General features: G+C 43.6%; 1 protein-coding gene across 2 annotated transcripts in view; it reads left to right on the forward strand.

The window, feature by feature from the left end:
• HKDC1 (hexokinase domain containing 1) overlaps positions 1–11,054 on the forward strand; it is a 20,544-nt gene extending 9,490 nt beyond the window's left edge. For both annotated transcript variants that reach the window (XM_009290542.2, XM_019474919.1), the window contains 12 exons: positions 851–1,034; positions 1,611–1,766; positions 2,539–2,772; positions 3,495–3,799; positions 4,108–4,256; positions 4,345–4,464; positions 6,150–6,245; positions 6,337–6,436; positions 7,442–7,625; positions 8,327–8,482; positions 9,234–9,467; positions 10,118–11,054. In XM_009290542.2, the coding sequence (XP_009288817.1) occupies positions 851–1,034; positions 1,611–1,766; positions 2,539–2,772; positions 3,495–3,799; positions 4,108–4,256; positions 4,345–4,464; positions 6,150–6,245; positions 6,337–6,436; positions 7,442–7,625; positions 8,327–8,482; positions 9,234–9,467; positions 10,118–10,262 (2,063 nt within the window). In that variant the 3' untranslated portion in view covers positions 10,263–11,054. The remainder of the gene's footprint in view (positions 1–850; positions 1,035–1,610; positions 1,767–2,538; positions 2,773–3,494; positions 3,800–4,107; positions 4,257–4,344; positions 4,465–6,149; positions 6,246–6,336; positions 6,437–7,441; positions 7,626–8,326; positions 8,483–9,233; positions 9,468–10,117) is intronic.
• Positions 11,055–22,669: the final 11,615 nt, after the last annotated feature.

A 22,669-nucleotide genomic window follows, 5' to 3' on the forward strand; every position in this document is an offset into this window, starting at 1 on the left:
TTTCTTTTCCCTAAATAGTCCCCTCCCCCCCCCCCCCATTTGTTTAATCCTAACAAATCTGGACTAGAAGGGAGTGTCCCAGTACAGGAAAGAGCAGGAAGAAAATGGAAAAGACAATGGTCAGATTTTCAAGCCTGGCTGCCTTCTGTAAAGCAGCTGTTTTTATGCTGATCACATTGCCATCGAATACCACAGTCCCCATTTTGTCTGGGTTCAGTTGTGACCAGCATACTAAACTTTTGTGCTGACTCTATAGAAAATTACTGTCTGCCTGTCCAGAGAAAGCTGAACTCCTCTCACGTCTGGTAGTTAGGATCAGCTACACTTTCCACAATGTCTCCACTTTGTGCACCATAGTGGCTTTTTTAAGGCACATAGAAGTATATTTGAAAAAGAAAAAATGTTTTTAAACAAGTCAAGCCTTAGATTAATTTCTAATACTTTCACTCACTGTGAAATGATTATTTAACAAGTGCAAGTGGCTTGATATTAGCATCCTGTACCACAGGGTTATGTATTTGTATTTTCTTCCAAAGACAATATATTGGCTTATTCCCAAACATGCGCCAGGGGAGGTTTAGATTGGACGTGAGGAAAAATTTTTTCACCAAAAGGGTTGTCAAGCATTGGAACAGGCTGCCCAGGGAAGCGGTTGAGTCACCATCCCTGGAAGTATTTAAAAGACGTGTAGATGAGGCGCTTAGGGACATGGTTTAGTGGGCATGGTGGTGTTGGGTTGACGGTTGGACTCGATGATCTTAGAGGTCTTTTCCAACCTTTATGATTCTATGTGGACTTAAAACGAACAAAAAGCAAACCTGGGACAAACAGGTAATTTATCCACGCACAGGGACTGGCACGAACGCATGCTACATGGAGGAAATGAGGCACATCGATCTGGTGGAAGGTGATGAAGGGAGGATGTGCATTAACACAGAGTGGGGTGCCTTTGGAGATGACGGTGCTTTGGACGACCTCCGCACAGAATTTGATCGGGAGCTTGATCTGGGATCTCTCAATCCTGGAAAACAATTGTAAGTGATTCCCTGGCTGATTTGCCTTGGCAATCTGAGTTCTATGAGTGCATTTCCAGCGTATGCTAGGAGCCCCTTTGGAACAGGGATCAGGTTGAGTAAACCTGAGTTGACTTGAATCCTGGTCTTGTCCTTATCCAGATCTTTCCCTTCTGGGAAGGGTGGGTACCTTTCACATCTCCCTTGCCTCACAGGCCAAGGGATTGCTGCTGCAGTTGCTAATGTGTTGTTAAAAGTAGGTGGTTGCTCTGGTATGATGCTGTAGAGGGGTAAAGAAGCAGGAGGAAGGTAAACAAAGGGTGTATTTAAAGCCTGGTTCATCAAAACTGCTTCTACTTGATGAGATGCTTGCAGGTCTTTTGAAAATTCTCTTTAATCACTCGCTTATCTTGAGGGGCTGTTGCTGGGTCCCAGGACCTCAGGATGGCATTCCGTCTACAACTTAGCTCCCAAATCCCTTTTGTTCATGCTTAAATGTGATCAACCTGCATAAGAACATAAGATGCTCACACTTGAACTTTCCATAGCTCTGGCTAGCTGGTGAACACCTGTAATCCTTCCTGTGCCCCATTCCAGGTTTGAGAAGATGATCAGCAGCCTGTATTTGGGGGAACTTGTAAGACTCATTCTCCTAAAAATGACAAAGGAAGGTCTACTCTTCAGTGGGAAAGTGTCAACAGCTCTGCTTACTAAGGGCAAGATTGAAATGAAACATGTGTCTGCAATGGAAAAGTAAGAACCTGCAATATGCTGTTTGAGAATGGCTGTTAATCTTTCACAAGCACGGCAATGATAATTAACATGTAATTATAATCTGTGAGTACTGGGAACAATCCTGAACTGTTCAACTTGATTTTGCTTTTGCCTAGGAGAAGAGTTGATCTTTGTGTAAGTAGGAATTGGTGGAAGATAAAGTTTTAGCAAAGTACCACCGTAGCAAATGTATTGTTAATCATCACAGATGCAGATTGTTTAAATAACCTCTTCGGAGACCTGAGCACATGGGACAATTGTTGCAGTTTTCAGCTTCTGTGATGTGGGAATACTGGGGTTGAGGAGATGTAGTACAGACTCTGGATCAGCTAATGGATGACTACATGCAAAACTGATAGATTCTGGTGTTTTGAAGAGGAATCCTGGTCCTCATTGCTACTCCAGAAATAATTTTCTTTGTTGTATTGAGTGAAGCTGTACATCTATTCCTGTGCTCTCCTTCTATGGACTAAATATTTTATCCTGTTCTCTTCTTGGCTAGCTAATTGGTATGTCTCACCAAAAACTGAACCCCAGGAAGCAGCCTCTTAAAAGTCTGGTCTCTCCCCTGGGTACTTTTGGGAATAGTGCAGAAAAGACATTACTGGTTTATGGGAACCAATTATGATGCTGCCTGATAGGTTGTGCCCTGGTCTTCTCTCATTTTTTTTTGAGCCAACGTGAAGATATTGATTTATGTGCTGCCGTAATATCCTTGCATTAGATGATGCGTTCCTTTGTTTTGGGGTAGATATAAGGAAGGTCTGAGCAACACAAAAGAGATCCTTACAGAGCTGAACCTGTTTCCCTCTGAAGAGGACTGCATTGCTGTTCAGCATGTCTGCACCATCGTTTCCTTCCGTTCAGCCAACCTCTGTGCTGCCACCTTAGCAGCCATACTGACCCGACTGAGAGAGAATAAAAAACTGTTAAGGATGCGAACCACTGTTGGGATTGATGGGGGACTCTATAAAACCCACCCCCAGTAAGTAACTAAAGAGGATTTGGTAATTGCTGGCCACATGTTGATGTTGCAAAGAGTCTCCATCTGCATATATGTGTGGCTTTTCAGAGAACTGCTGGTTTTGCTGCAGGGTTAGGGTGAGATCTGGTGGAGTGCGGGGGATCAAACTGGCTTAATTATTGCAAAGCTGTCTCAGGAGCTTTAGAACTTAGGGTCAGGTGGGAACAACATGACACATGGGATAATGGTGTCTGGGGAAGAGCAATTGATTCCTCAAGTGACTCCTGAGCCTCCAGGGCACTTGCAGTTCACGGTGGGTTTTTTCTTTTCTTTCTTTCTTTCTTTCTCCACCCCATTTTTGAACCTATGCTTTCCCAAACTGGAAACTTTCCCAAACATTTCTCCCAAACTGGATGGAAGTCTGATTCCAGATGGAGACTCTCACCCTCTGTTTGTGATTGTGACTCTCCACTGTTGCCTGGCTTTTCTCCAGTGTCCCTCTCCCTTGACTTTGGCACTTGTTTAGAGGTGTCTTCGTGTTCCTATAAGTGTACAGGTTCTGCAGAATAGCCAGAAATCAGGATCATTGTACCTATCTCCTAGACCAGTTTCTGACCTTGTGCTCCTCTTGACTGTGCTTCAGCATTTGTGCTGTTGGATGTGTGCATGCATTGGAAGTGTATGTGAAGTAAACCATGCATGAAATGCCTGTGAGAGTCTAAAGAAACTTTTTGTTCCTGTAGATATGCCAAACGTCTGCACAAGGTGGTGAGAAGGCTGGTCCCAAACTGTGATGTTCGGTTCCTCCTCTCTGTGAGCGGCAGTGGGAAGGGGGCTGCCATGGTCACAGCGGTGGCATACAGGCTGGCCGCTCAGCGCAAGCAAATCGATGCTGCTCTCGCACCATTTCTGTTGTCCCTGGAGACCCTCAGAGAAGTTAAGAACAAAATGAGGACCGAGGTGGAATACGGGCTAAAGCGAGAGACACAAGCCAGTGCCACAGTGAAGATGTTACCCACATATGTCTGTGGGACACCAGATGGAACAGGTGAAGTCATTTCCTGATCACCTGGAGGTGGTTCAGGAAAGTTGCTTGTCTGTTTTCTGGGGGAAATATGCTAATTATTCTGGCAAATGCCAAGGTGATTTATGTTGGCAAACCAGTGCTTCCTGCGATGTTATCTGGCTGGACCTTCAGCCCCATGCTAGCATACTGATGGGATAAATGCCATAGGGAGCAGCATGCTATCATTGGCACAGATGAAGTTTCCTGGGGATGTGTGGCAGAGAGTGCCATTCTGACTGGCAAACATGCTACGAGAAGCACCAAAATGGAATACTTTTCTTCTCTTACAGAGAAAGGAAAGTTCCTTGCCCTTGATCTTGGTGGGACAAATTTCAGGGTTCTGCTGGTCAAAATCAGAAGCGGGAGAAGAAGATCAGTGCAAATGTATAACAAAATCTTTGCCATTCCTTTGGAGATCATGCAAGGGACGGGGGAAGAGGTAACCTCTAATGAATGTTTAATTGATCCAGCCAAGGCCCATTGCATGGGATTACTGTGAGATTTATATGCTTTTTCTTTCCTTCCAGCTCTTTGACCATATTGTCCAGTGCATAGCAGACTTTCTGGAGTATATGGGGATTAAAGGTGCTCGACTGCCTCTGGGCTTCACCTTCTCCTTCCCATGCAGGCAAGCCAGTATTGACAAGGTAAGAACTGCAACACAGAATGGGTCAAATGGCAGCTGTGCATCTGCTTGGTAAATGACATCATTTTGGGTGAGGGTGACTTGTTGGTTTGGAGATTACAAGCAAAAAGCTATTCTTCTAAATGTTTTCTTCCAAGTAGGACTTTACAAGGTTGAAAAGATAGAGAGATATATATGCATGCAAATTAGTCTTTGGAGAGAATATTTCACCTGTTTTATGGGGATTTTATTACTCTACTGTGCAAATTAGTTGTGTTTCATGAGAAAGTTATCATCCTATATGCATATGGGAAGTAGAACTTTCACCTCTTCTATCTGATAAGAGATGGATGTTACTTGCTTTTATTCTATAAAGATTAAGCCCTTATGATAGCAAAATGACTACATATTTTTAATAGTCCAGGAATCTCTTATGCTGCCTTAACTCTTCAGCGGCAAGAGATAACAGATGCCTCCTTCTAGTTGCTCAGCTACAATCCCAGAGTGTTTTCCTAACTGTGTTGCACAGCTCTGACTGTATAACTTCTGCACTATGTTAGTTTCTTTTTGTTGAGTGTCAGTGGGCAGAACTGACCTTGCTTTGTTCAGCTTGGAAGGGTTGGCTTTTTGACAGATATATCATCTTCATCTTTCCAGATCTGACGTAAGAAAAAAATAGAATAAAAAATATCAAATTCAGGAAGAAATAATTCTCAATTATTTTGATGCATTTCCAAAGAGGGGCAGGGGAGGTTGTGCTACTTAATTCTAGTCAAATATGTAGGATATTGGGGAAATGAGAGACTGCTATTTTACTGAATGTTTTTATGTCCTGGTGGGTTTCACCATAGCTTCTAAGTCTAGAAGCTAGTCTTCTCTGTCTCAATTTTCAGAACACAGTTGACAGTATAACAGTAGGACTTGGCTATTTGTGGGGAGACCACTCAACATGCCTTCCAAACCTACAGCATATTATTTAGGTCTTGAAAAATGATGAGGAAACAAATTCCACAGCAGTGGTGGCAAACTGAGTGAGACACATCTGTGTCAGGATCCCACAGTATGTCGCCCTGTGTGTTTGGTCTTTTACTGTTGCTAGAACTTGAGGGTTTTATTAAGAGCAGCTTTTCTCCCAGTTGCCCTCTTTTTTTTTCTTATTTGGACAGACAGTTCAGAGCCAGTTATCAAGCAAAAGGCTAATTACTTGATGTAACCTGGAAATCTACTTCTGTCAAGCCAGGTCACTGTCCGAAAAGAAACAAATCAGTGTTGCCTGGAGTAGTGGGATCATACCAAGTGTCCTTCAGTAAACGAGCCAAAAATTAACAGTAGATGTTCATTAATGTTTGTTGGGTGTTTAATTATTTACAGCAAAAGTATTTTTTACAGTCTTTCCCCCACAGATAATGCAATGGCTACGTGCGCAGGAGGTGAGATGAGAAGGTTTTCCAAATGAGAGTGTAAGAGGGTACTGAGTTGGCAGTGTCTTGATAAGTAGCTGAGTAAACCTGGAGTCACTACCGTCAGCAGCGGAGTAACAAAGATACATGTGCACACACTCTGCACTAGACACTCACAGTAACCTGTCCAGGGAATTACATTATTTAAAAAAAAGGGGGGGAGGTTGGAGACAAGAAAAGATTGATGTTTGGAACGTACAGTCTTCTCTCTGTCTTCACTTACGATTTTCTTCCTCTTCTGTTTCAGGGAACGCTTGTGGGATGGACAAAAGGTTTCAAGGCAACAGACTGTGAGGGGGAAGATGTTGTTGATATGCTGAGAGAGGCTATCAGGAGAAGAAATGTGAGCTATTCTTTTCTGCTCTTCTTGGTGTATTTAATGCACCCTCCCTCTTCCTCCAGGACCCCACTACTGATTGTGACTTGTGTTTTAGGAGTTTGACTTGGACATTGTAGCAGTGGTGAATGACACCGTTGGGACAATGATGACATGCGGATATGAGGATCCAAACTGTGAGATTGGCCTTATCGCAGGTACAGTGATATTCAAGTGACCACTATAAGAAGAAAGCATGTATGCAGGTGCTAGGCTTCACACCCTATTTTGGAATTTGTAAAACAACATCTTTTATTTGAGGGTGATATATGGTGTTACTAGTCACTTGGGGTTCTTGGCAGATTTGTATGGTATTCAACAGAGAACTTAATAACACCTGTAGCAGATAGGATCCTGAATCTGTTGGACTTTTGATCCTCTCTCTGATGGTTCTGAACAAGTGTATGCATGGTAAAAGAATATGACAACAGTCGATAGAGCATGAATCCTTGTTTTGACAAGTGTATTGACATTTACTGTGTAGCCAGGTCATAGGCCTTTGAACAAGAAAATATTTTTAAAAATCTGAATGAATTCTTTCTAGGCTTTCTAGATGATTCCCCCAGTAGGTCTCTCCAAGTTTTCAGCCAGAAATACATCTAAGCATGTAAGATCTGAAGCCCCGGTTGGAAAATAGACTCTTCTGGCTGGCTAAGTGCACCAGCTATCTCATTTTGTTTGGAGAACTGTTCCTTGTATCAGTTAATGTAACCCATGTTGCAAGTGATTGAGGCTCTGTTTACCAACTCATTTCAGACTTGGTAGCTGCTTGACTGGCTGCTAGGCTCTTGGTAGTGTTTCCTTTTGGGAGCGTGCTGTCACGCAAGATGATTTGTGGTGCATTACAACCAGACTGGCAGCAATGACTGATCAGTGCTTGCCAATGATTGCAAAGCCATTTCTGACCTGTAACAGTCAGTCTTCATTCCTCTGCGCTGGGAATTTTCTGCGCAGGACCCATTTTATTTGGTAACATTCTGTTGTGATAAATTACAGCACTCAGCATTACTGGCTAGCACTTGCTTCTGTAAGATATGGAGAGATCTTTGAAATTTGGGATATGGAGAAGAGAGCTTTTAAGATGATCGCTGCAATCATCTTCCATGTGTTTCAGCTGCTACTTCAGTTTTCTGGCTGAAGCCTTGTCGTTTCTTTCCTCCTAGGAACGGGTAGCAATGTGTGCTACATGGAGGACATGAAAAACATAGAAATAGTGGAAGGGAATGAAGGAAAAATGTGCATTAATACAGAATGGGGAGGATTTGGTGACAATGGCTGCATTGACAACATCAGAACACAATATGATAAAGAAGTAGATGAAGGCTCACTAAACCCAGGGAAACAGAGGTAAATGTGATAGTCCTGATGCTAAGAGCCTGATGAAGTCAGTCTTCGAGACATACTGGCTGCTTTTTGAACTGTGCTTAATGAATGAATAATCAGAAAGGAAATTTTAATATTACATTTCATTTGTTGCATGGTAAGTAATGCAGATATCCAGAAAAAACCCAAAGACGTACATTGTTTCTGTTACCACAGCACTGTTTTCACCTTAGGGCAGTTACCAAACAGTGCAGCTCTTAAGATTTCCCTGCAAAGTGTAGGCCTTGCTGTGTTCCTCCTCTTGGAGTGTTTTTTCAAAGGTTAAATACAACTCATGCAAGAGGATAAACTGAACTTGACCGTTCTTCGTTTGGTAAAGACATCATTGATTACATATGACTCACTGGTGAACATGTGGGGGGGACAGGGAAATATTTCGCTTCAGTGTGGACTCTGGCTTTAACACTATGTTCTGTTTAATATTGCAAGTTTTTTTTCTAGTTCTGTTACCTTTTAACATAGGTAAATATGTTGTAATTAATGTTTGCACTTGAAGTGACTGCAACAGATTTTGATGGTTGAAAGATGGAGTTCAATGGCTATTGCTCTGCAAGCTTTTACTGCTTTTTTGAGAGTTGATAGGGCATGTACATACCATTCATGTTAATCAGAGCTAACATGCCATCTCTTTAAAAGCACATTTTTTTTCTTCTATAACATAACAGGTATGAAAAAATGACCAGTGGAATGTACCTAGGTGAAATAGTAAGGCAAATTTTGATTGACTTAACCAAACAAGGATTGCTGTTCAGAGGACAGATTTCGGAATCACTCAGGAAAAGAGGCATATTTGAAACAAAATTCCTGTCTCAGATTGAGAGGTAAAGTTGTTAGATTTACATGATTTAAATCCTTAAGGTCTTCTGGGACCTCTAGAAAATAATCTTCTGCAAGCGTGTGGAGCCCTTTCCTTCAAGAAGTCAATTATAGTTTTCTCTGCGCACCTCCCCCCATCCCCAGGATAAAAGCCAAAAATGAGGAACTGGGGGAGTTCCAGAATTATTCTGTAATTATATGAGTTATAATTTCCTGTCCACACAGCTGCGTTATCTTGGATGCCTTAACCATCAAGCATGACTATACTCGGAGTGTTTCTTGTAGGACTTGAAATAGTACTTACTTAAAAAATAAAAAGTCAGTGATATATGAATACTCCATGAATATGTGCTTACCTACATATCTGTGCATGATTGCAATGGTCTTCCAGGCTATCTGAAACCCTTTCTACTGTTGAAAACCTTGGAAAGCAGTGTCTCAGCCTTGAGATCAAAAATAACATAGTCAGGTGGCTGATCTGGCTCGGCTCCCTCATGACTTTGGGAGTTAGGTGAATAACTACTGTTTGTGCGTTCTGGAAATACAGTCTAACATAGCAAAGGGCATGCCAGGAGCAAGTTTTCAATCTGAATTCAGACTGGAATCTGCCTTAAAACAATTGCAGAGTGTTAGATTTGGAGAAGTGGTCCCATTTCGTTCGAATCATGGCAGAGTCTCAGCTGTAAGACTTTAATTTGCATGCCTGCCAAAGCTTCCCCTAATGCCTTTCTCCTGCATGTGTTTCCCTCTGCGCAGCGACCGGCTCGCCCTCCTCCAGGTCCGGCGAATTCTGCAGCAGCTTGGCCTGGACAGCACGTGTGAAGACAGCATCATTGTGAAAGAGGTGTGTGGAGCTGTTTCAAAAAGAGCCGCCCAGCTCTGTGGGGCAGGACTGGCGGCTATTGTAGAGAAGAAGAGAGAAAACCGAGGTGTGGAGCACTTGCAAATCACCGTTGGAGTAGATGGGACTTTGTACAAGCTCCATCCACAGTGAGTACCTTGGTACCACTTCCCTTTGCTGTTTGCACATTTCCACTGTGAAAACATACTGAACTGTACCAGCTTTCTGCGAGATGACAAAAAATGAGAGAGGGGATAAAGATCTACATACTTCTCTGCATCCTGTCATTTCCCTTGCCTAGCCAAAGGATCAAAAATTGCAAAGTCAAGTCCAGTTATCACTGGGAGGCTCTTTTCTCTGGGCTGTTGAGTGAACTTACTCTTCTAATATTTATTTTCCAATATTTTGGGGGATTTCTGCAGGATCTGGGTGTCCCAGGTGGAAGGCTGTGTTGAGTTTTTGGAGTTGGGTAAATGTTTTGTGAGCAAGGCCTAGAAGTAGATGCATTAGCTTTTGAGTTGGGAGAAGAGAGCCTCCTCCACGATCTCTAAAGGCAAAGGGGGTGTCTGGCATCATGCTGAACAAAATTAAAGTGGAGAAATAGGAATTAAAATCTGATTGTGTACAGAAACTTGGCTCTTTCATGAACAGGAGGAAAAACAAACAGAAAGGGATGCTGTGGAGAACCAGTGGAAGATGTTGGCTGAGGTTACGGTTCCTTGCTAATAGATAAATACAAAGTTCTCAGACCAGAAAGCAGCTGCTAACATGTTCTGTTCTTCTCTCCCTTTCCTTTCAGTTTTTCTAGGGTCCTGCGGGAAACAGTGAAGGAACTGGCACCTCAGTGTGATGTGACTTTCATGCTTTCTGAAGATGGAAGTGGGAAGGGAGCTGCCCTCATTACTGCAGTAGCAAAAAGATTGCATAATGTTGGACAGAAGTAAAAATGAGAGGTCAAGTCATTTCAGCACTGCCAGGCATGTGCACTAGAGATTTGCTGAGTGGTGATTCAAGATAGCTTTGCCAGACACCAGTACACAGGTACCTGTTTTCAGGGAGCAGCTGGTTTTTGACCAACCAGGATTGTGGATTTTTGTCCTTTGATAACTTGGATTGGGTGTTTCTGCTCCCCACTGGCATTATGTCTTGGCATACCGCAATCTACTCAGTTCTGTACTTCCTGCAAGCATCTATAATGCACATGGGAGAGTGAAAACAAAACAAACAAACAAAACAAAAAAAAATCAACCCCAAATGTGTCTTTTTAAAATGGCTTAATTAAGCTACTTCACCACAACTGAGTTTATCACCAGTTTCTTAGGATTTGCGTGTGTTTCAGTTTTGGTTTGGCCTGGCTCAAGGAATATTGGGATCCTGATGTTGCACCTATCTAGTGGACATGTTTGTTCAATGCTTCACAGGTTTTACAATAAATCTGCAGGTAAAATAAATTAATGGACTTTGGTCAGTGATGCTCCCTCCTCCGCTATATTGGTTGCAAGTGTATGGTAATGTGATACTTCCCTGAGTACAGGAGGTATGTTTAATAGATGAATGTAAAGGAAAAAAATACGGTTCCAGAAAATACCAGTTTGTGTCAAAATACATTAGTGCATCTGAGTGCACATAAACCTAAACCAACACTGGATGGATTCTGACTGTGACTGATTCTTTTGATACTGGGGGAAAGAGAGAATGTAGAAGTAGCTACAGGGTCTGCTATGTCTATGTCAGGGCTACATAGAGAGTATAAAATCTGTTCATCTTTTGGGCTGCCAAAATAGCTGTGTAGAGAGAAAAAAAAAAAATCACCTGAATTTCTGAAATTCCCTTCTGTGTCTTCCCTCAGTTATCTCCTTGGTTGTTGATGGGAGGATAGTTAACATTTTGTGGAAAGGAGTTTATCCTTGTTTTTCATTTTCTGTTGCCCACTGCTCTACCTGTCTGTAGTCTGTTGTAAATAAATCTGTGGTGCTGTGAGCCTTTGCTTTTCTGTCTAGTGCCTCTTCTGAATTGTGGGAAGAACATGCAGGCAAGTGGGAACTTTCTTTAAACCTATTTATAACAGTACTCAGCAGTACTGCAGTTATTATGAAAGTGGCTTGCAGATAGAGCCCATGCCCTTGTGTGACCAAATGTCCCTCACCTGATATATCCATCTCGGAATAAAGCGATACAATAATATGGTACAGAGAAGCAGCAAATCTGTAGCCTGCTATTCTCTGTTCTCAAGTATTCCTGTATCTCCTTTAATCCTCTCTGCTTGGATATTTGCTTCCTTTCAGGCTGGCAGCAGAAAGTGGGGCCAAGAAATGTGCTTTAAGCCTAGTTAGGTCAAAAGTAACTATCGTGCAGAGCGATAAGCAGTTGGGTTTATGTAATAATCTGTAACAAGGCCGACGGGTTTAAATTTAGCAATGGCAAATTCAAAATTTGAAGCTACAGACCTTTCCTGTTTTGTAGTTTTTAAAAGAAACATGTCAACAGCTCTGTGTCTGTGTTGGAGTCACTGGATGGGTAAAAAATAGTACTTGGAAATAATTTTCACTTCTGAAGGAATTCCTCATGGTGCTGAGCTCACTATACCGAGCAATTGGGAAGAGACAAGTTGTGAACTCATATTATGTTTAATGTTTTCCTCCTTTTGTGAAGAAAGTTAATATTTTTTTGCGAAAGTGCATCTGTGGATGAAGTATGTCCCTGTATATCTGGAATGAGGCGATGTGGACTTGCCCCAAGATGGCCACGTGAGTATGGTGGAGAGTATCTTTTTTACTTTTATCCTAAAGTCTGTTCTGCATAATTGGAATGCAAATCAGTAACAAAACAAGGCAAATCCCTTGCATGGATCCTTGCTTTAAATTTAGAAAGAAATCCTATATTACTTTGATTTTTCTTTTTAGTCTTTTTTAGAAATTAAATATGCGCAGAGTCAGTTTACACCTCAGTTGCAGTTACTCCTTTTCTGCAGTAGATAAGGCACACACAGTAATATTTTTTTGCATCTGCAGTTTTTTTCCAGTGAGTCTGTGGGTGTCGTGGAATCCGATCACATGAACCTGAAACTGCTCACAAAGTGCTCGGCGACCCATGGCTCTTGTCGAGGTCCCTAAGGCCCAGGACACACATACTCTTGCCTTTTCCGCAGGCTGCTGGCTTGCTCTGAAGCCAGGCAGCTCCGACACAGCTCTGATACACATCTGCCGGGCAGGGAGATGGCATCCAAGCTGGGGAGGCTGCTGCTTTCTGAAAGGGAATGAGCAAATATTTGTTGGGCAGCCCTGGAGAAGGGAAGGATTGGCTACTGTGGGATTTTACCGGGGGTACAAACTTCACTTGTAGTTTCTCAGGGATCCCATAAACACACTGACGCTTTGGCTGACTTTAAAACAGAACATTCTCCATCTGGGTAATGATGCAGCATCATGTTCCTGATTATGTCGACATGCGGAAACTCAAGGACTGTTGCAAACTTGCAATCTCCCTTGTATAGATTTTAAGCTGCTGAACCAAAACCCTTCTCTGCACATCCTATGTGGTCATTCAGTTTAAAGCCCTAGCTTAAAATAAAAGTAGAGGCCTTCCATTAAATGTAACACAGCATACCATATGCTGAAAAATATGTAGTACAATTCATCACATGAAGTTGTTAGTCAATTTAAAATAAAATGAGATTCTTCCAGTTTCACATCTTAGATGTGCTTTTCTGCTGCTTTTTGGATAGCTTTGTGATGCTTCATTTCTATGTGTTTTGTGGGTCTTTCCTCCAGTCAATATGTTTAGTACTCCTTGAATTTACTGATTTTGTTTTGATGCTTCTTGAAGACATGAACATCCTTTTTCTGATCTAGGCCATACATTTGATTTGAAAAGTTGAAAGATCTTTAAATCACAGGTGTGATAGAAGTATTACTGAGTGGAGGTACTAAGGTTTGTGCTTTTCAGAAACTCCCAGTAGATGGTTGCAGTTACCCTTTCATCTGCAGGGAAAAGATGATCCTAAATATGTTGGCTTGCCTGTGAGAGAGACATTTTGGTGGCTATAGATTTGGACAGCGCTGGTGCTTGACTTGTAATCCAGAGAAAATGCAGTAGCAGCTCGGTGGTGACATATTCCCTTTGTCACTCTGACAAAGTTCAAAAGTAAATATAGGATCATGTGTAAATCCTTCAGAAATCCTGATTAGCATAATCTCCCTTCTTGGAAAGTCAATATTATATAGGATTAGCAGATTAGTGTAAAGGAGTTTGAGGCTGAAACGTAGCTAATACCAAAATGAAAGTGGTGTTGTGATTTGTTTCTTTGCATTTGGTGAAATGAGCTGGCTTTTGTTTGGGGGTCTCAGATACAACATCACCGTAGCAGTAGGTGGAGAGGGAGGGAGGCAGGGAGCGGAGGAGACTCAGTGAATGTTGTCCAGCTATAGGTAAACTTAGAGTTTCTCTCCATTGCCTTGGACTGTCATTGAGGGCTTATCCAGAGCATTTCTCAGACTTGTCTCAAGTGGGTAGCTTCTCAAGTGATATATATTTTTTTAAAATAATAATAAAAAAAGACCTATTCCTGTACACAAGTACGGATGGCCTGTTGGTGTGAGAATGGGAAGGGAAATCAGATGTCTGCTTTGTCCCAGCACTACATCCACTCTGTAAAGCTGATGTAAGATATAAAAGATATAAAAGATGATATAAAAGATATAAAACCACCAAAAGTTTAGTTAATGTTTTCCCCTCTCTCATTGATACTATCACATTGCAGGTGCACACTGAAGGTGCTGTAAATGTGATGGGTCATGTCTATCTGAGAGGGGAATGCCAAAATAATTTTGATCTTGTTGTGTGTTTTTTAATGTCCTCCAGATGCCAGCCCCTTCCCTACCCAGCCTTACGCATTGTCTGCACTCTGTGTCTGAGAGTCTCGTGCAGCCCAGGCACCTCTAGAGATAGTAAAAGCTGTGTGCTGTAAAGACAGAACAGATTTGGTAAGAAACCTGGTAAATACGGGTTCCTCCAGAAAACCCTTGCCACTGGCACAAGGAATTGGCTACAGGAAAATGGACAAAGGGCTCCAGGCTGGAGATCTCCTGCGCAGGAGTTGAAGATCCAAATGCTGGGGAACCTCAGCAAGCAGGAGCTTGCTGGAAGGAGTGAAAGAAGGTCCTTTCACCCTTGATCTTTCCTGACTGGTTATAAAAAAAAACCCCAAAAACCAAACCAAAACCAAACCAAAACCCAAAACCCCCCCAACCCCCAAATTCTTATTTTTATCTAGAAAAGCGTAAGTTAAAAACAAACAAAAAACAAACCAAAGCTATATTAAAAAAAAAAAAAAAGACATGGGGAGAGACTGAGAATGTTTCACTAGCACTATATTTAAAGGCTGTTTGGAGAAGAGGGGGGAGATATGTGAAGGGTATGGCACATCAACAGTCAAAGCTTCCCCATAAATTTGTTATTGCATATCAGAACAACTTTAAAGTAAATCATAATAGTGGGGAAAAGGGATGACAGCAATGCAAGATGTGATATATTAAAAGCAGTGAATTACAAGGACTATTCAAGGATGTAACTGAGTTAACTGGTTCATTTTTTTATTGTTCTGTAGGCAGGATAAAAGGGGAGGGAGGCAATGGTTGCTACCTTACTGTCATCCATTTTCTTTGGACTTGGAGATGAGATGTAGTTCCCAGCCCCAGCCTCAGGCATTTCAGAAATACCAGGGTTCAGTTCTCAAAACCACCAGTGTTGTTAATTCAATTTACTTTTCCAGAGGGCTGTTTTTGTTGTTCTTAGGTTGCTGCTTGCTATTTGGATGTTCAGCTTGCCAAAGGTTTCTGTGTACCTGGGAAGTCCCTGTTCCTATAAGGCTGGCTTGGCCAGTGCCAAATCATACAGGGATGCTGGGCCATCTCTTTAGCTTTGGGACTGGGACCGCTGCCTGCGAGGCCATTGTAGAGGACTGTCCTCATCGTTGCAGGCTACGTCCCCTCCTGGGAGTGAAAAAAGGCTATCCTCTGCTGCCACAGAGAGTTGGAGAGCAGGGAGATGTGGAGGGGATGAGACCAATGGGGCTGAGTTTAGCACAGGCACTCCCTCAGCGGCGGGGAAAGGCACGTTATGGGGTGAGCTGAGATCCTGGGGCAGCAGCCATCTCTGGCTGCATGAAAGCATAAAGTAAGCACAGTTAGGATGCCAAGAGTGGTTATTGGAATGTAAGCAGTTAATGGAGCAGATTAGCTGGTGATGGACAACTTCGTCGTAGAGGGGAGCTCTCTGCAGGAGGAGAAAATGGATGGCGGAAGGGCACAGAGGGAAAGTCTGTGAGGGTCTGAGCAGGTAAACAAGGAAGATGCTTTCCCAGCAGGCATGTCCTGAATACTTCACAGCGGAAAGTTACGGACGCTGATTTGGGAGCTGCAGCTGATTCTGGAAACAAATGGGATAAATACTGGCATGAGAAAAAAAAAAAAAAGTTGAAATGCCTGAAGGGCACATCTGCTGTGGCCAGCGATTCTGCAGGAAATGCACTGAAACCAGAGAGAGACGAGGAAGCTGGACATAAACATGGTTCCCAGTGAAGCCAAATGAAAGCCATGGGCCTGAGAAACGCCTGCGATAGCGTGCCGGGGATTTGGCTTTCTTTCCTTCGCTCTCCAATGAAGTAGCTGTGTTTAACGTGGGCCCGAGTCTGGCTGTGCTGAATGAATTGTAAAGGTGTTTTGCATTCTGAACTCAGAACTTCTGCTCTAGAGACTTTTCTGTTGCTTTCAAGTGTGTGTTTTCAGAGCAAGGGAGCAGCGCTGTAGGTCTAAAGCCCAGTCTGTTAGTCTGAAATTTGAATAATTGCATGGTCATTAAATTTTGCACAAAAAGGAATTGACTCTAAAAACAGCTGATATGTTATCATGATTAGAGCAATAGCAATGCCTTCTTTCATCACAATGAATTTACATTGTTAGAGAGCATAATTGACATTTTTTATTGAAAGATTAAGAAGAATTTGTTTACAGCTTGCAAACAAAGAGGTTTTAATTCAACAAACTGCAACAGGAATAAGCAGTAAGTGGCATTTTCATCTGCTGGCCAGCTAGCGCTTTAGCTGCAGAATGCTGTGGATAGAGAAGTATGAAGGAATTTGCAGCTCAATATCTGCCCAGTAAAGCGTGTACCACGCTGGCAAATGCCAGAAAGCTGACAGGGAGAAACCTTGAGTGCAAAGAAACAAAGGGCCATAGTTAATATTAGCACCTTTTGGGAAGACGCTACGGTTTTTGGAGATCAGCTTCATGCCACCTGTTGTGCAAAGGTCAAGGTATGGCATTTCTGAGGATGCTTTTGCCATGGAGCCCTCGGGATAACACCTGTCAACTCAACTGGGTGCTAAAGTAGGTATCTGGGTTATTTTTGTTTCTCTGGGTTTATTGCTTCATGGTCTAATAGACTCAGGAGCTAAGTGGTACTGGCATTTCAAAGTGGCATGTTGTGATTGGAAGGGGGTGCTGTGTAAGTGTTTGGAAAGCAGATCCAAATGAAGCACCATCATCACCCGACTGCAGAGAGGCTCTTTTGCTCTTTAAATGTATTTGGGATCCTGTTTGTGCTGGTGGTTGTGTCTTACTGTCCAGACTGCTCTCCAGATAAAGCCAAGGGTATGTGAAAAATTCAGTTTTATTTTTAAGCAAATTCCTCCTTTGCCGTTGGAAATAGTTTGGATTTATTGTCCCAGCTCTGGTCAGAGTTTAAGGAGTCCAAGTTGAACCCTGTTGTTCTGAATATGCAGTGCTGCAGAGAGAGGCAAAAATCCACTTAGGGTACTTGGGGTGCTGACAAAGCTCTGCAAGGAGGGTGCTTGTCCCACCACCCAGGAGAGCATCTGTTAAACCATGTACAGTGACGCTGCTGTGCGGGGGGAAGGAAGGCGTTGACCAGGCTGATACTGAAAAGCATGAGACCTCCTCACCTGTACCATATCTGCATCCCTGCAGCTTCATCCTGGCGACCTGAATTAGTAGCATATGATATTAAGAGCAGGTGACAAAACAGCTGAGGGTATTTTCTGGGTCTCAAACGCTGACTGATAGCCATAGACTGTTGTTGCCGTTACCTGTCCAAAACATGGTTATAGATAAAAGTTGTGATTAATACATTTGTTTGTATTGATGTCAAATGTCAGAGCAGACATATCTGTAACCCTGCTGGGAGACAAAGATGCCCTGAGCGAGACCACGGGTCTGTCGATGCTGGGTCAGGTCCCAGACGGGACTGGTGAACTCATGGCAGCTGTCAAAGGAGCTAGCAAGGGACGAGTTGTAGTGGCCTAAGATATCGGGGCTTTTGTGAGGATACTTTTGCTTTGCCAAAAATTATATCTTCCTCGGGGAAGGAAGGGCAAGACAAGCAGGATGGGGTTGTGTTGCTGCAGCAACCACTGCTGAAATCTGGGGCCAGAGCTGTCAACCAGGAAGCCCATAGAGCTGGGTTGCCCATTTAAAGCACTGAGATGACAAGAAAAACTTCTTGATTTAGACTTAAAAAAAAAAGTGATTCTCCATCACCCATCTCTTGTAGCTATGCTGTGAAGCCAGACTCTCAGATTTACTACCAGGAATGGGTCAGAGGGATGGAGAAACCTATTTAATTAAAATAAGAACTTTCTTTCTGACACATATGTGAATTTTTGAAAACTGTTTATTCCCCCTCTACTTTTTTTGTACGTGAAAATCTGAGAATGAAAATAGGGGTCCAGAATCTCTTCTAGGTTTGTATTTGACCTGGTGAGGCAGGTTGACTGTGTCCGGCAGCCTGACGCCCAACCAGCCCACTCTGTCTCCTCATCAGGACAGGGGAGAAAATAGGAGGAAGCAGCTCATTGGTGGACATAAGGATGGGAGATGGCTCACCGATCACTGTCACGGGCAAAACTGACTCCATTTGGGGAAAATCAATTAAAATAGATTTGGATGGTGAGAAACAAAGACAAAATTAAAACAACACCTTCCCCAGTGTAGAAGGGTTATCAGTGTGCACCAGTATCCACCAGTATGGATACCTGCCCCACCGCAGACTCCCCAGGGGCTGCATGGGAGTACAGCTCAGGGCAGCTCCCACCTCTCCTCACAGAGACCCCTCAGTCCCACTGCTGCCCCTGGGCATGGGCACCTGGAAAGACCCAAGAGAGCCAGAGTGGCTTGAGGGAACAAATGTTGGGGTGGGGAGAGAGGAGGACCCCAAACAGGCCACGTAGATGCCCTGGGACCTTGCTGGGGCTGGCCTCGTTGGGTTTCTGATCCAACCCTAATATATTTTGTGACGACAGCTTGTAAAATTGCAGAAGCCAAAATTTTGCTTGGAGGTGCCTCCAGTCTCTTGAGACAGATTTGGACTTTGGCCAAAAAAAAGTATCGCCAAATTATCACAGAGCAGCTCAAAATCTGCAGTTGCTCCTGGACGATGCTCAGCTGCAAGTCCAGCATCTGTGACCGTCTTCCTGCACTGATTTTTAACGTGAATATTTTGTATTTTCAAGGCTTGGTGGGTTCTTCTAATTAGGATAACAAACTGTTAGCAGGACTCAGGTGTTTTATCGCACATTTGCTTGCTAAGCCCTCCTTCCCTGTGTGTGGCAGGAATCCCATGGCAAGGGCCAGTGCTTTGTCAACACGTTCCCCATGTCCACCATTATTCTGGGTCACACTTGTGGTCCTTAGCCCATATGCACCCAATTTCCCCTCTCTCTTGGGGTGATGCTAACTGTGGGTCTGCATCTGCTGTATCCCAGCCGCTGGATGGGTTTTTAAGAGAGCACCTGTCCGTGGGGTGCATGGTTTCCAAAGGCATCCTGAGGTTGGGGAGGAGATGTGAAAACCTACAGTACTGCCTCCTTTCTTGTTCACAGCCCCCTGTGATGACAATGTGACATGGCAAGAGGCGCTCCTGCTATGGCCACGCGGAAGGAGCCGAACGCCCTGGATGTGCCTGGCTACTGCTGCTCCCTGTTGTGCAAAGTAAGTACCTGCTTTGCATCCCGTCTGGGCTAAAGGGTGGGCGTCGTTAACTTAGTACTGGGGAGAGCTCCGTATCATGAGGATATTAACCCGGCCTGGGAGGAGAGTCTCTTACACTGGGTCTTGCTGGAAAAGGAGCATGAACCTAAAGCCTCTGCAATGAATGCCTGCACTACTGTGGGTTTGGGACTCGTGATGCAAACTGATTTTTGCTAGCATCAAATGCTGGATCAAGGAGAAAGGCGTATACTTAGTGGAAACTGGCCTCAGCCTGTGTTGAGAGGTATTGCCTTGTTTTGATCTGGTTGTTAGTGGATAGCCAAAAGAGAGGGGTAGGTCCCGTTCTCTGTGCTGAAAGTACAAGCTCCTCATTACTGTTTTACTGCTTGTGTAGAAAAGTCGCACTGTAGTTAAAAGGCACCGATTTGGACTGTGCCATTAAAACCTTCTTGGGATAGTGCATGCTAGTGCACAGAAACCAGCTGTTTGCCGGGGGTTAACTGCTTTTTGCAAGGATGAAGGATTGACTTTGTTTTTGTAAGTCTTCCCACACAGTGGGTGTTTTCGAGCTAAACTTTGACGAACGAACTCTATGATCTGTGAGGAGCTGAAAGCAGATTTAGGAAAGCTGTCTCTATATAGTACAATAAATTAGGTTATATTTTCCTTCATTTAAGTAATTGTAACTGCCTCATCACTTAAGTGAATTGCTGGTTATGCAGACATCCTTTAGCTGGTATTGAACTGCCTCTTCTCAAGATAAAAGATTTGAATCGAACAACTGCAATTATTTTAAACTTATCCCTTGACTTCTGAAATTTCAAACCACTTTGCACTCTATATTTTGCCCTTTTTTCAGTGTAATTTCTTTTCATGTTTTTTACTAGCATTGGAGATTTAGTAGAGTATCAGAAATCTGCGTTGGTGCTCATTTCAGTTTGCTGGAGTCAAGAGATGTTTTATGAAATGAAACAAATGCTTCACCTCCTGGTCAGGAAAGGCAACTCATTGACATTAGATTCATCACCATACCACCGCCGCCTTTCTATTGCCTTATAAACTGAGTTTGTTGATATGCTTCTGTGTGCATATAAATATATATGTGTGTGTGTGTATGGTCTGCTTTATATGTATATGATCTGCAATAATGACTTACTACCAATGCACTAGAAAAAGTGGTTGCTTGATGCAGCAGTTCTCACCTCAATGGAAAAAATGTTAAACTAATGCAGGACCCCAAGTTGAGTCAGAAAACTGGGATGGTTATTGCTTTCCTTTGCAGAGATGTAAAATAGGTTGTAATTCTGGCACTGAGGAGAGAGGAGTTGCTGTGGTGAGTACCCAGGAGAGGAGGGGAAAGAAGAAAGAGATGAGTTTGGATGGATTACTTTTATGTGTAAGGGAAGAGCGGAGTGAGTGGACTTGCATGCAAGGTGCCCAGGGATGTGAGCAGCCTGGATCTATGTTGGGAAAACACAGTGGGTTGGAAAACCTGTTGACTTAATTCATTGTAACTCGCATTAATATACGACCCAGCACCTTGCATGGACAGGAATGCATTGTATTCTGTGTTGGCTGCTTACTTTTAACCTGACATTGCTTTAACCACACACTTCCTTGGCTGGGATCAATGAGTAACAGCAGCATGGCTGTTGGCAATGTGGGTGGACAGGGGCTTCTGCCTGCACTCCCTAAGGGCTATCACTGAACCAGATGTGTTGTCATGGCTGGGGACTCTTCTCTGGGCGGGGGTGGGAGATGCTTGTAATCATCCACAAAGCATTTTAGCACAACAGTGACTTCACTTTCTCTGCTAGGGAATTAAAGCTTTTGGGGAAACAGTTTCCTGGTTTATCTATCAGTCCCACAGCGAAAGGGGCTGTCTCTTCCAGTTAGTTGCCATGCCGCTTTTGGGGATGCCTGCAGCACAAGGGAGATGGTGCTGTGAGAAAGGTGCCCCTTTGCCATAGCTGCTGCATGTTGGAGCTGTTGGGTGCACTGCTATGGGGAAGAAATCCATCATGAGACAGTATTTGGGGTTTCAAGTTGCTTTTAAACATAAAATACCAGAGAATAGGCTCCTCTCCATACAGTAGGGAAACACTTCTCCTCGTCCCACTTCACCTCTAGCCAGCAGGGGAGGCTTGGACACAAACAGTACTGCTCATCCTCCCTGCAAGTCATGACCCTTCAGCTGTGCTGCCTTTAGTGCCTGCTCATGTGCATTGGGTTTTTTTTCTCTCTTGAAACACTGCACAAGAAACCACTAAAGAACTTAGAATTTTTAACAGCTTCCTCAGCTGCATAGAGTAGCTCTGCTGTGCAGCGCAGGAGCTAGAGGTTAAGTTTTGTGGTGGTGTGACTCCTGGGAGGTCTTTCCTCTTTTCCCCACGTATGTGAGGCTTTGGGTAGAGAAGTCCTTTGCAGTGTAGCTCGTGCAGCCCATAGCTTTTGGAAATATCAATTAACTAAAGATGAAGTAATTGGTTTTGCCCCCAATTTAATGAAGCTTGCCATCACTAAGAGGTTTAAAAAGAAATAGTCAGCCAGGCCTTCCAAATAGTGGGGCTTTATTGTAAGCCATGTGTTTTGGGCATGTGCTTATCTGCTTTCTGGTTTGCGCCTCTTGGTTTTGTGGGGGTCATGTTCTCTGCATCCCTCTGATGCTGAAGAACAGCAACCACTTTAAAGAAATAAAAACAAACACAGCTGCCTGATGCTCAGACATGGGGAGTTGAGACACGGAGCATCTCCATCTGCCCCAGGAGTCTCTGTTCCTGTGTGAACTAGTAGACAACGCTCCTCCTTTGCTGGAGTTGCTTCCTTCTCCATTCTCCTCTCATTATGGCCATGGTCTAGACGTGGCTGTTTGTGGTCCTTAGTTGTGTAGTACGCAGCTCACGGGAATACTGCCCTGTCTTTGGAGGTCACTGGGATTTAAGTCTTGAAAGCCATAGCCCTGCATAGTGTCATTTGGCCCTCAAATGCTCAGCTCAGTGAATGGTGCTAAACTCCTTCCAAAGGGACTTTATTAAAAAGTATCTCACCCTCTCCCTAGAGCAACTTGAACAAAACAGGGCAGAATCCCTTCTTAGCCTTTGTGCCTAAAACACAGCTGGGTATTGCGGCAACCCTCTTGAGAGGCAGAAGACGAACTATGTGGGATTATTTCTCACGTTATCCCAAACATCGCGCGGACTCTGCACCTTGTCCCCTCCTTGGGGGACTCGATGAGGACAGCGTCGGGGCTGGGCACAGACCTGTGTGTGCTATGCCCCTGTCAGCTGCTGCGGCATGTGATGGCAGTGGCGTGTGTATGGCGGTGATGCTGCCTGCCAGCCTGTATG

Source organism: Aptenodytes forsteri, unplaced genomic scaffold (assembly GCF_000699145.1).
Source record: "Aptenodytes forsteri isolate BGI_AS27 unplaced genomic scaffold, ASM69914v1 Scaffold349, whole genome shotgun sequence".
Taxonomy (NCBI): domain Eukaryota; kingdom Metazoa; phylum Chordata; class Aves; order Sphenisciformes; family Spheniscidae; genus Aptenodytes; species Aptenodytes forsteri.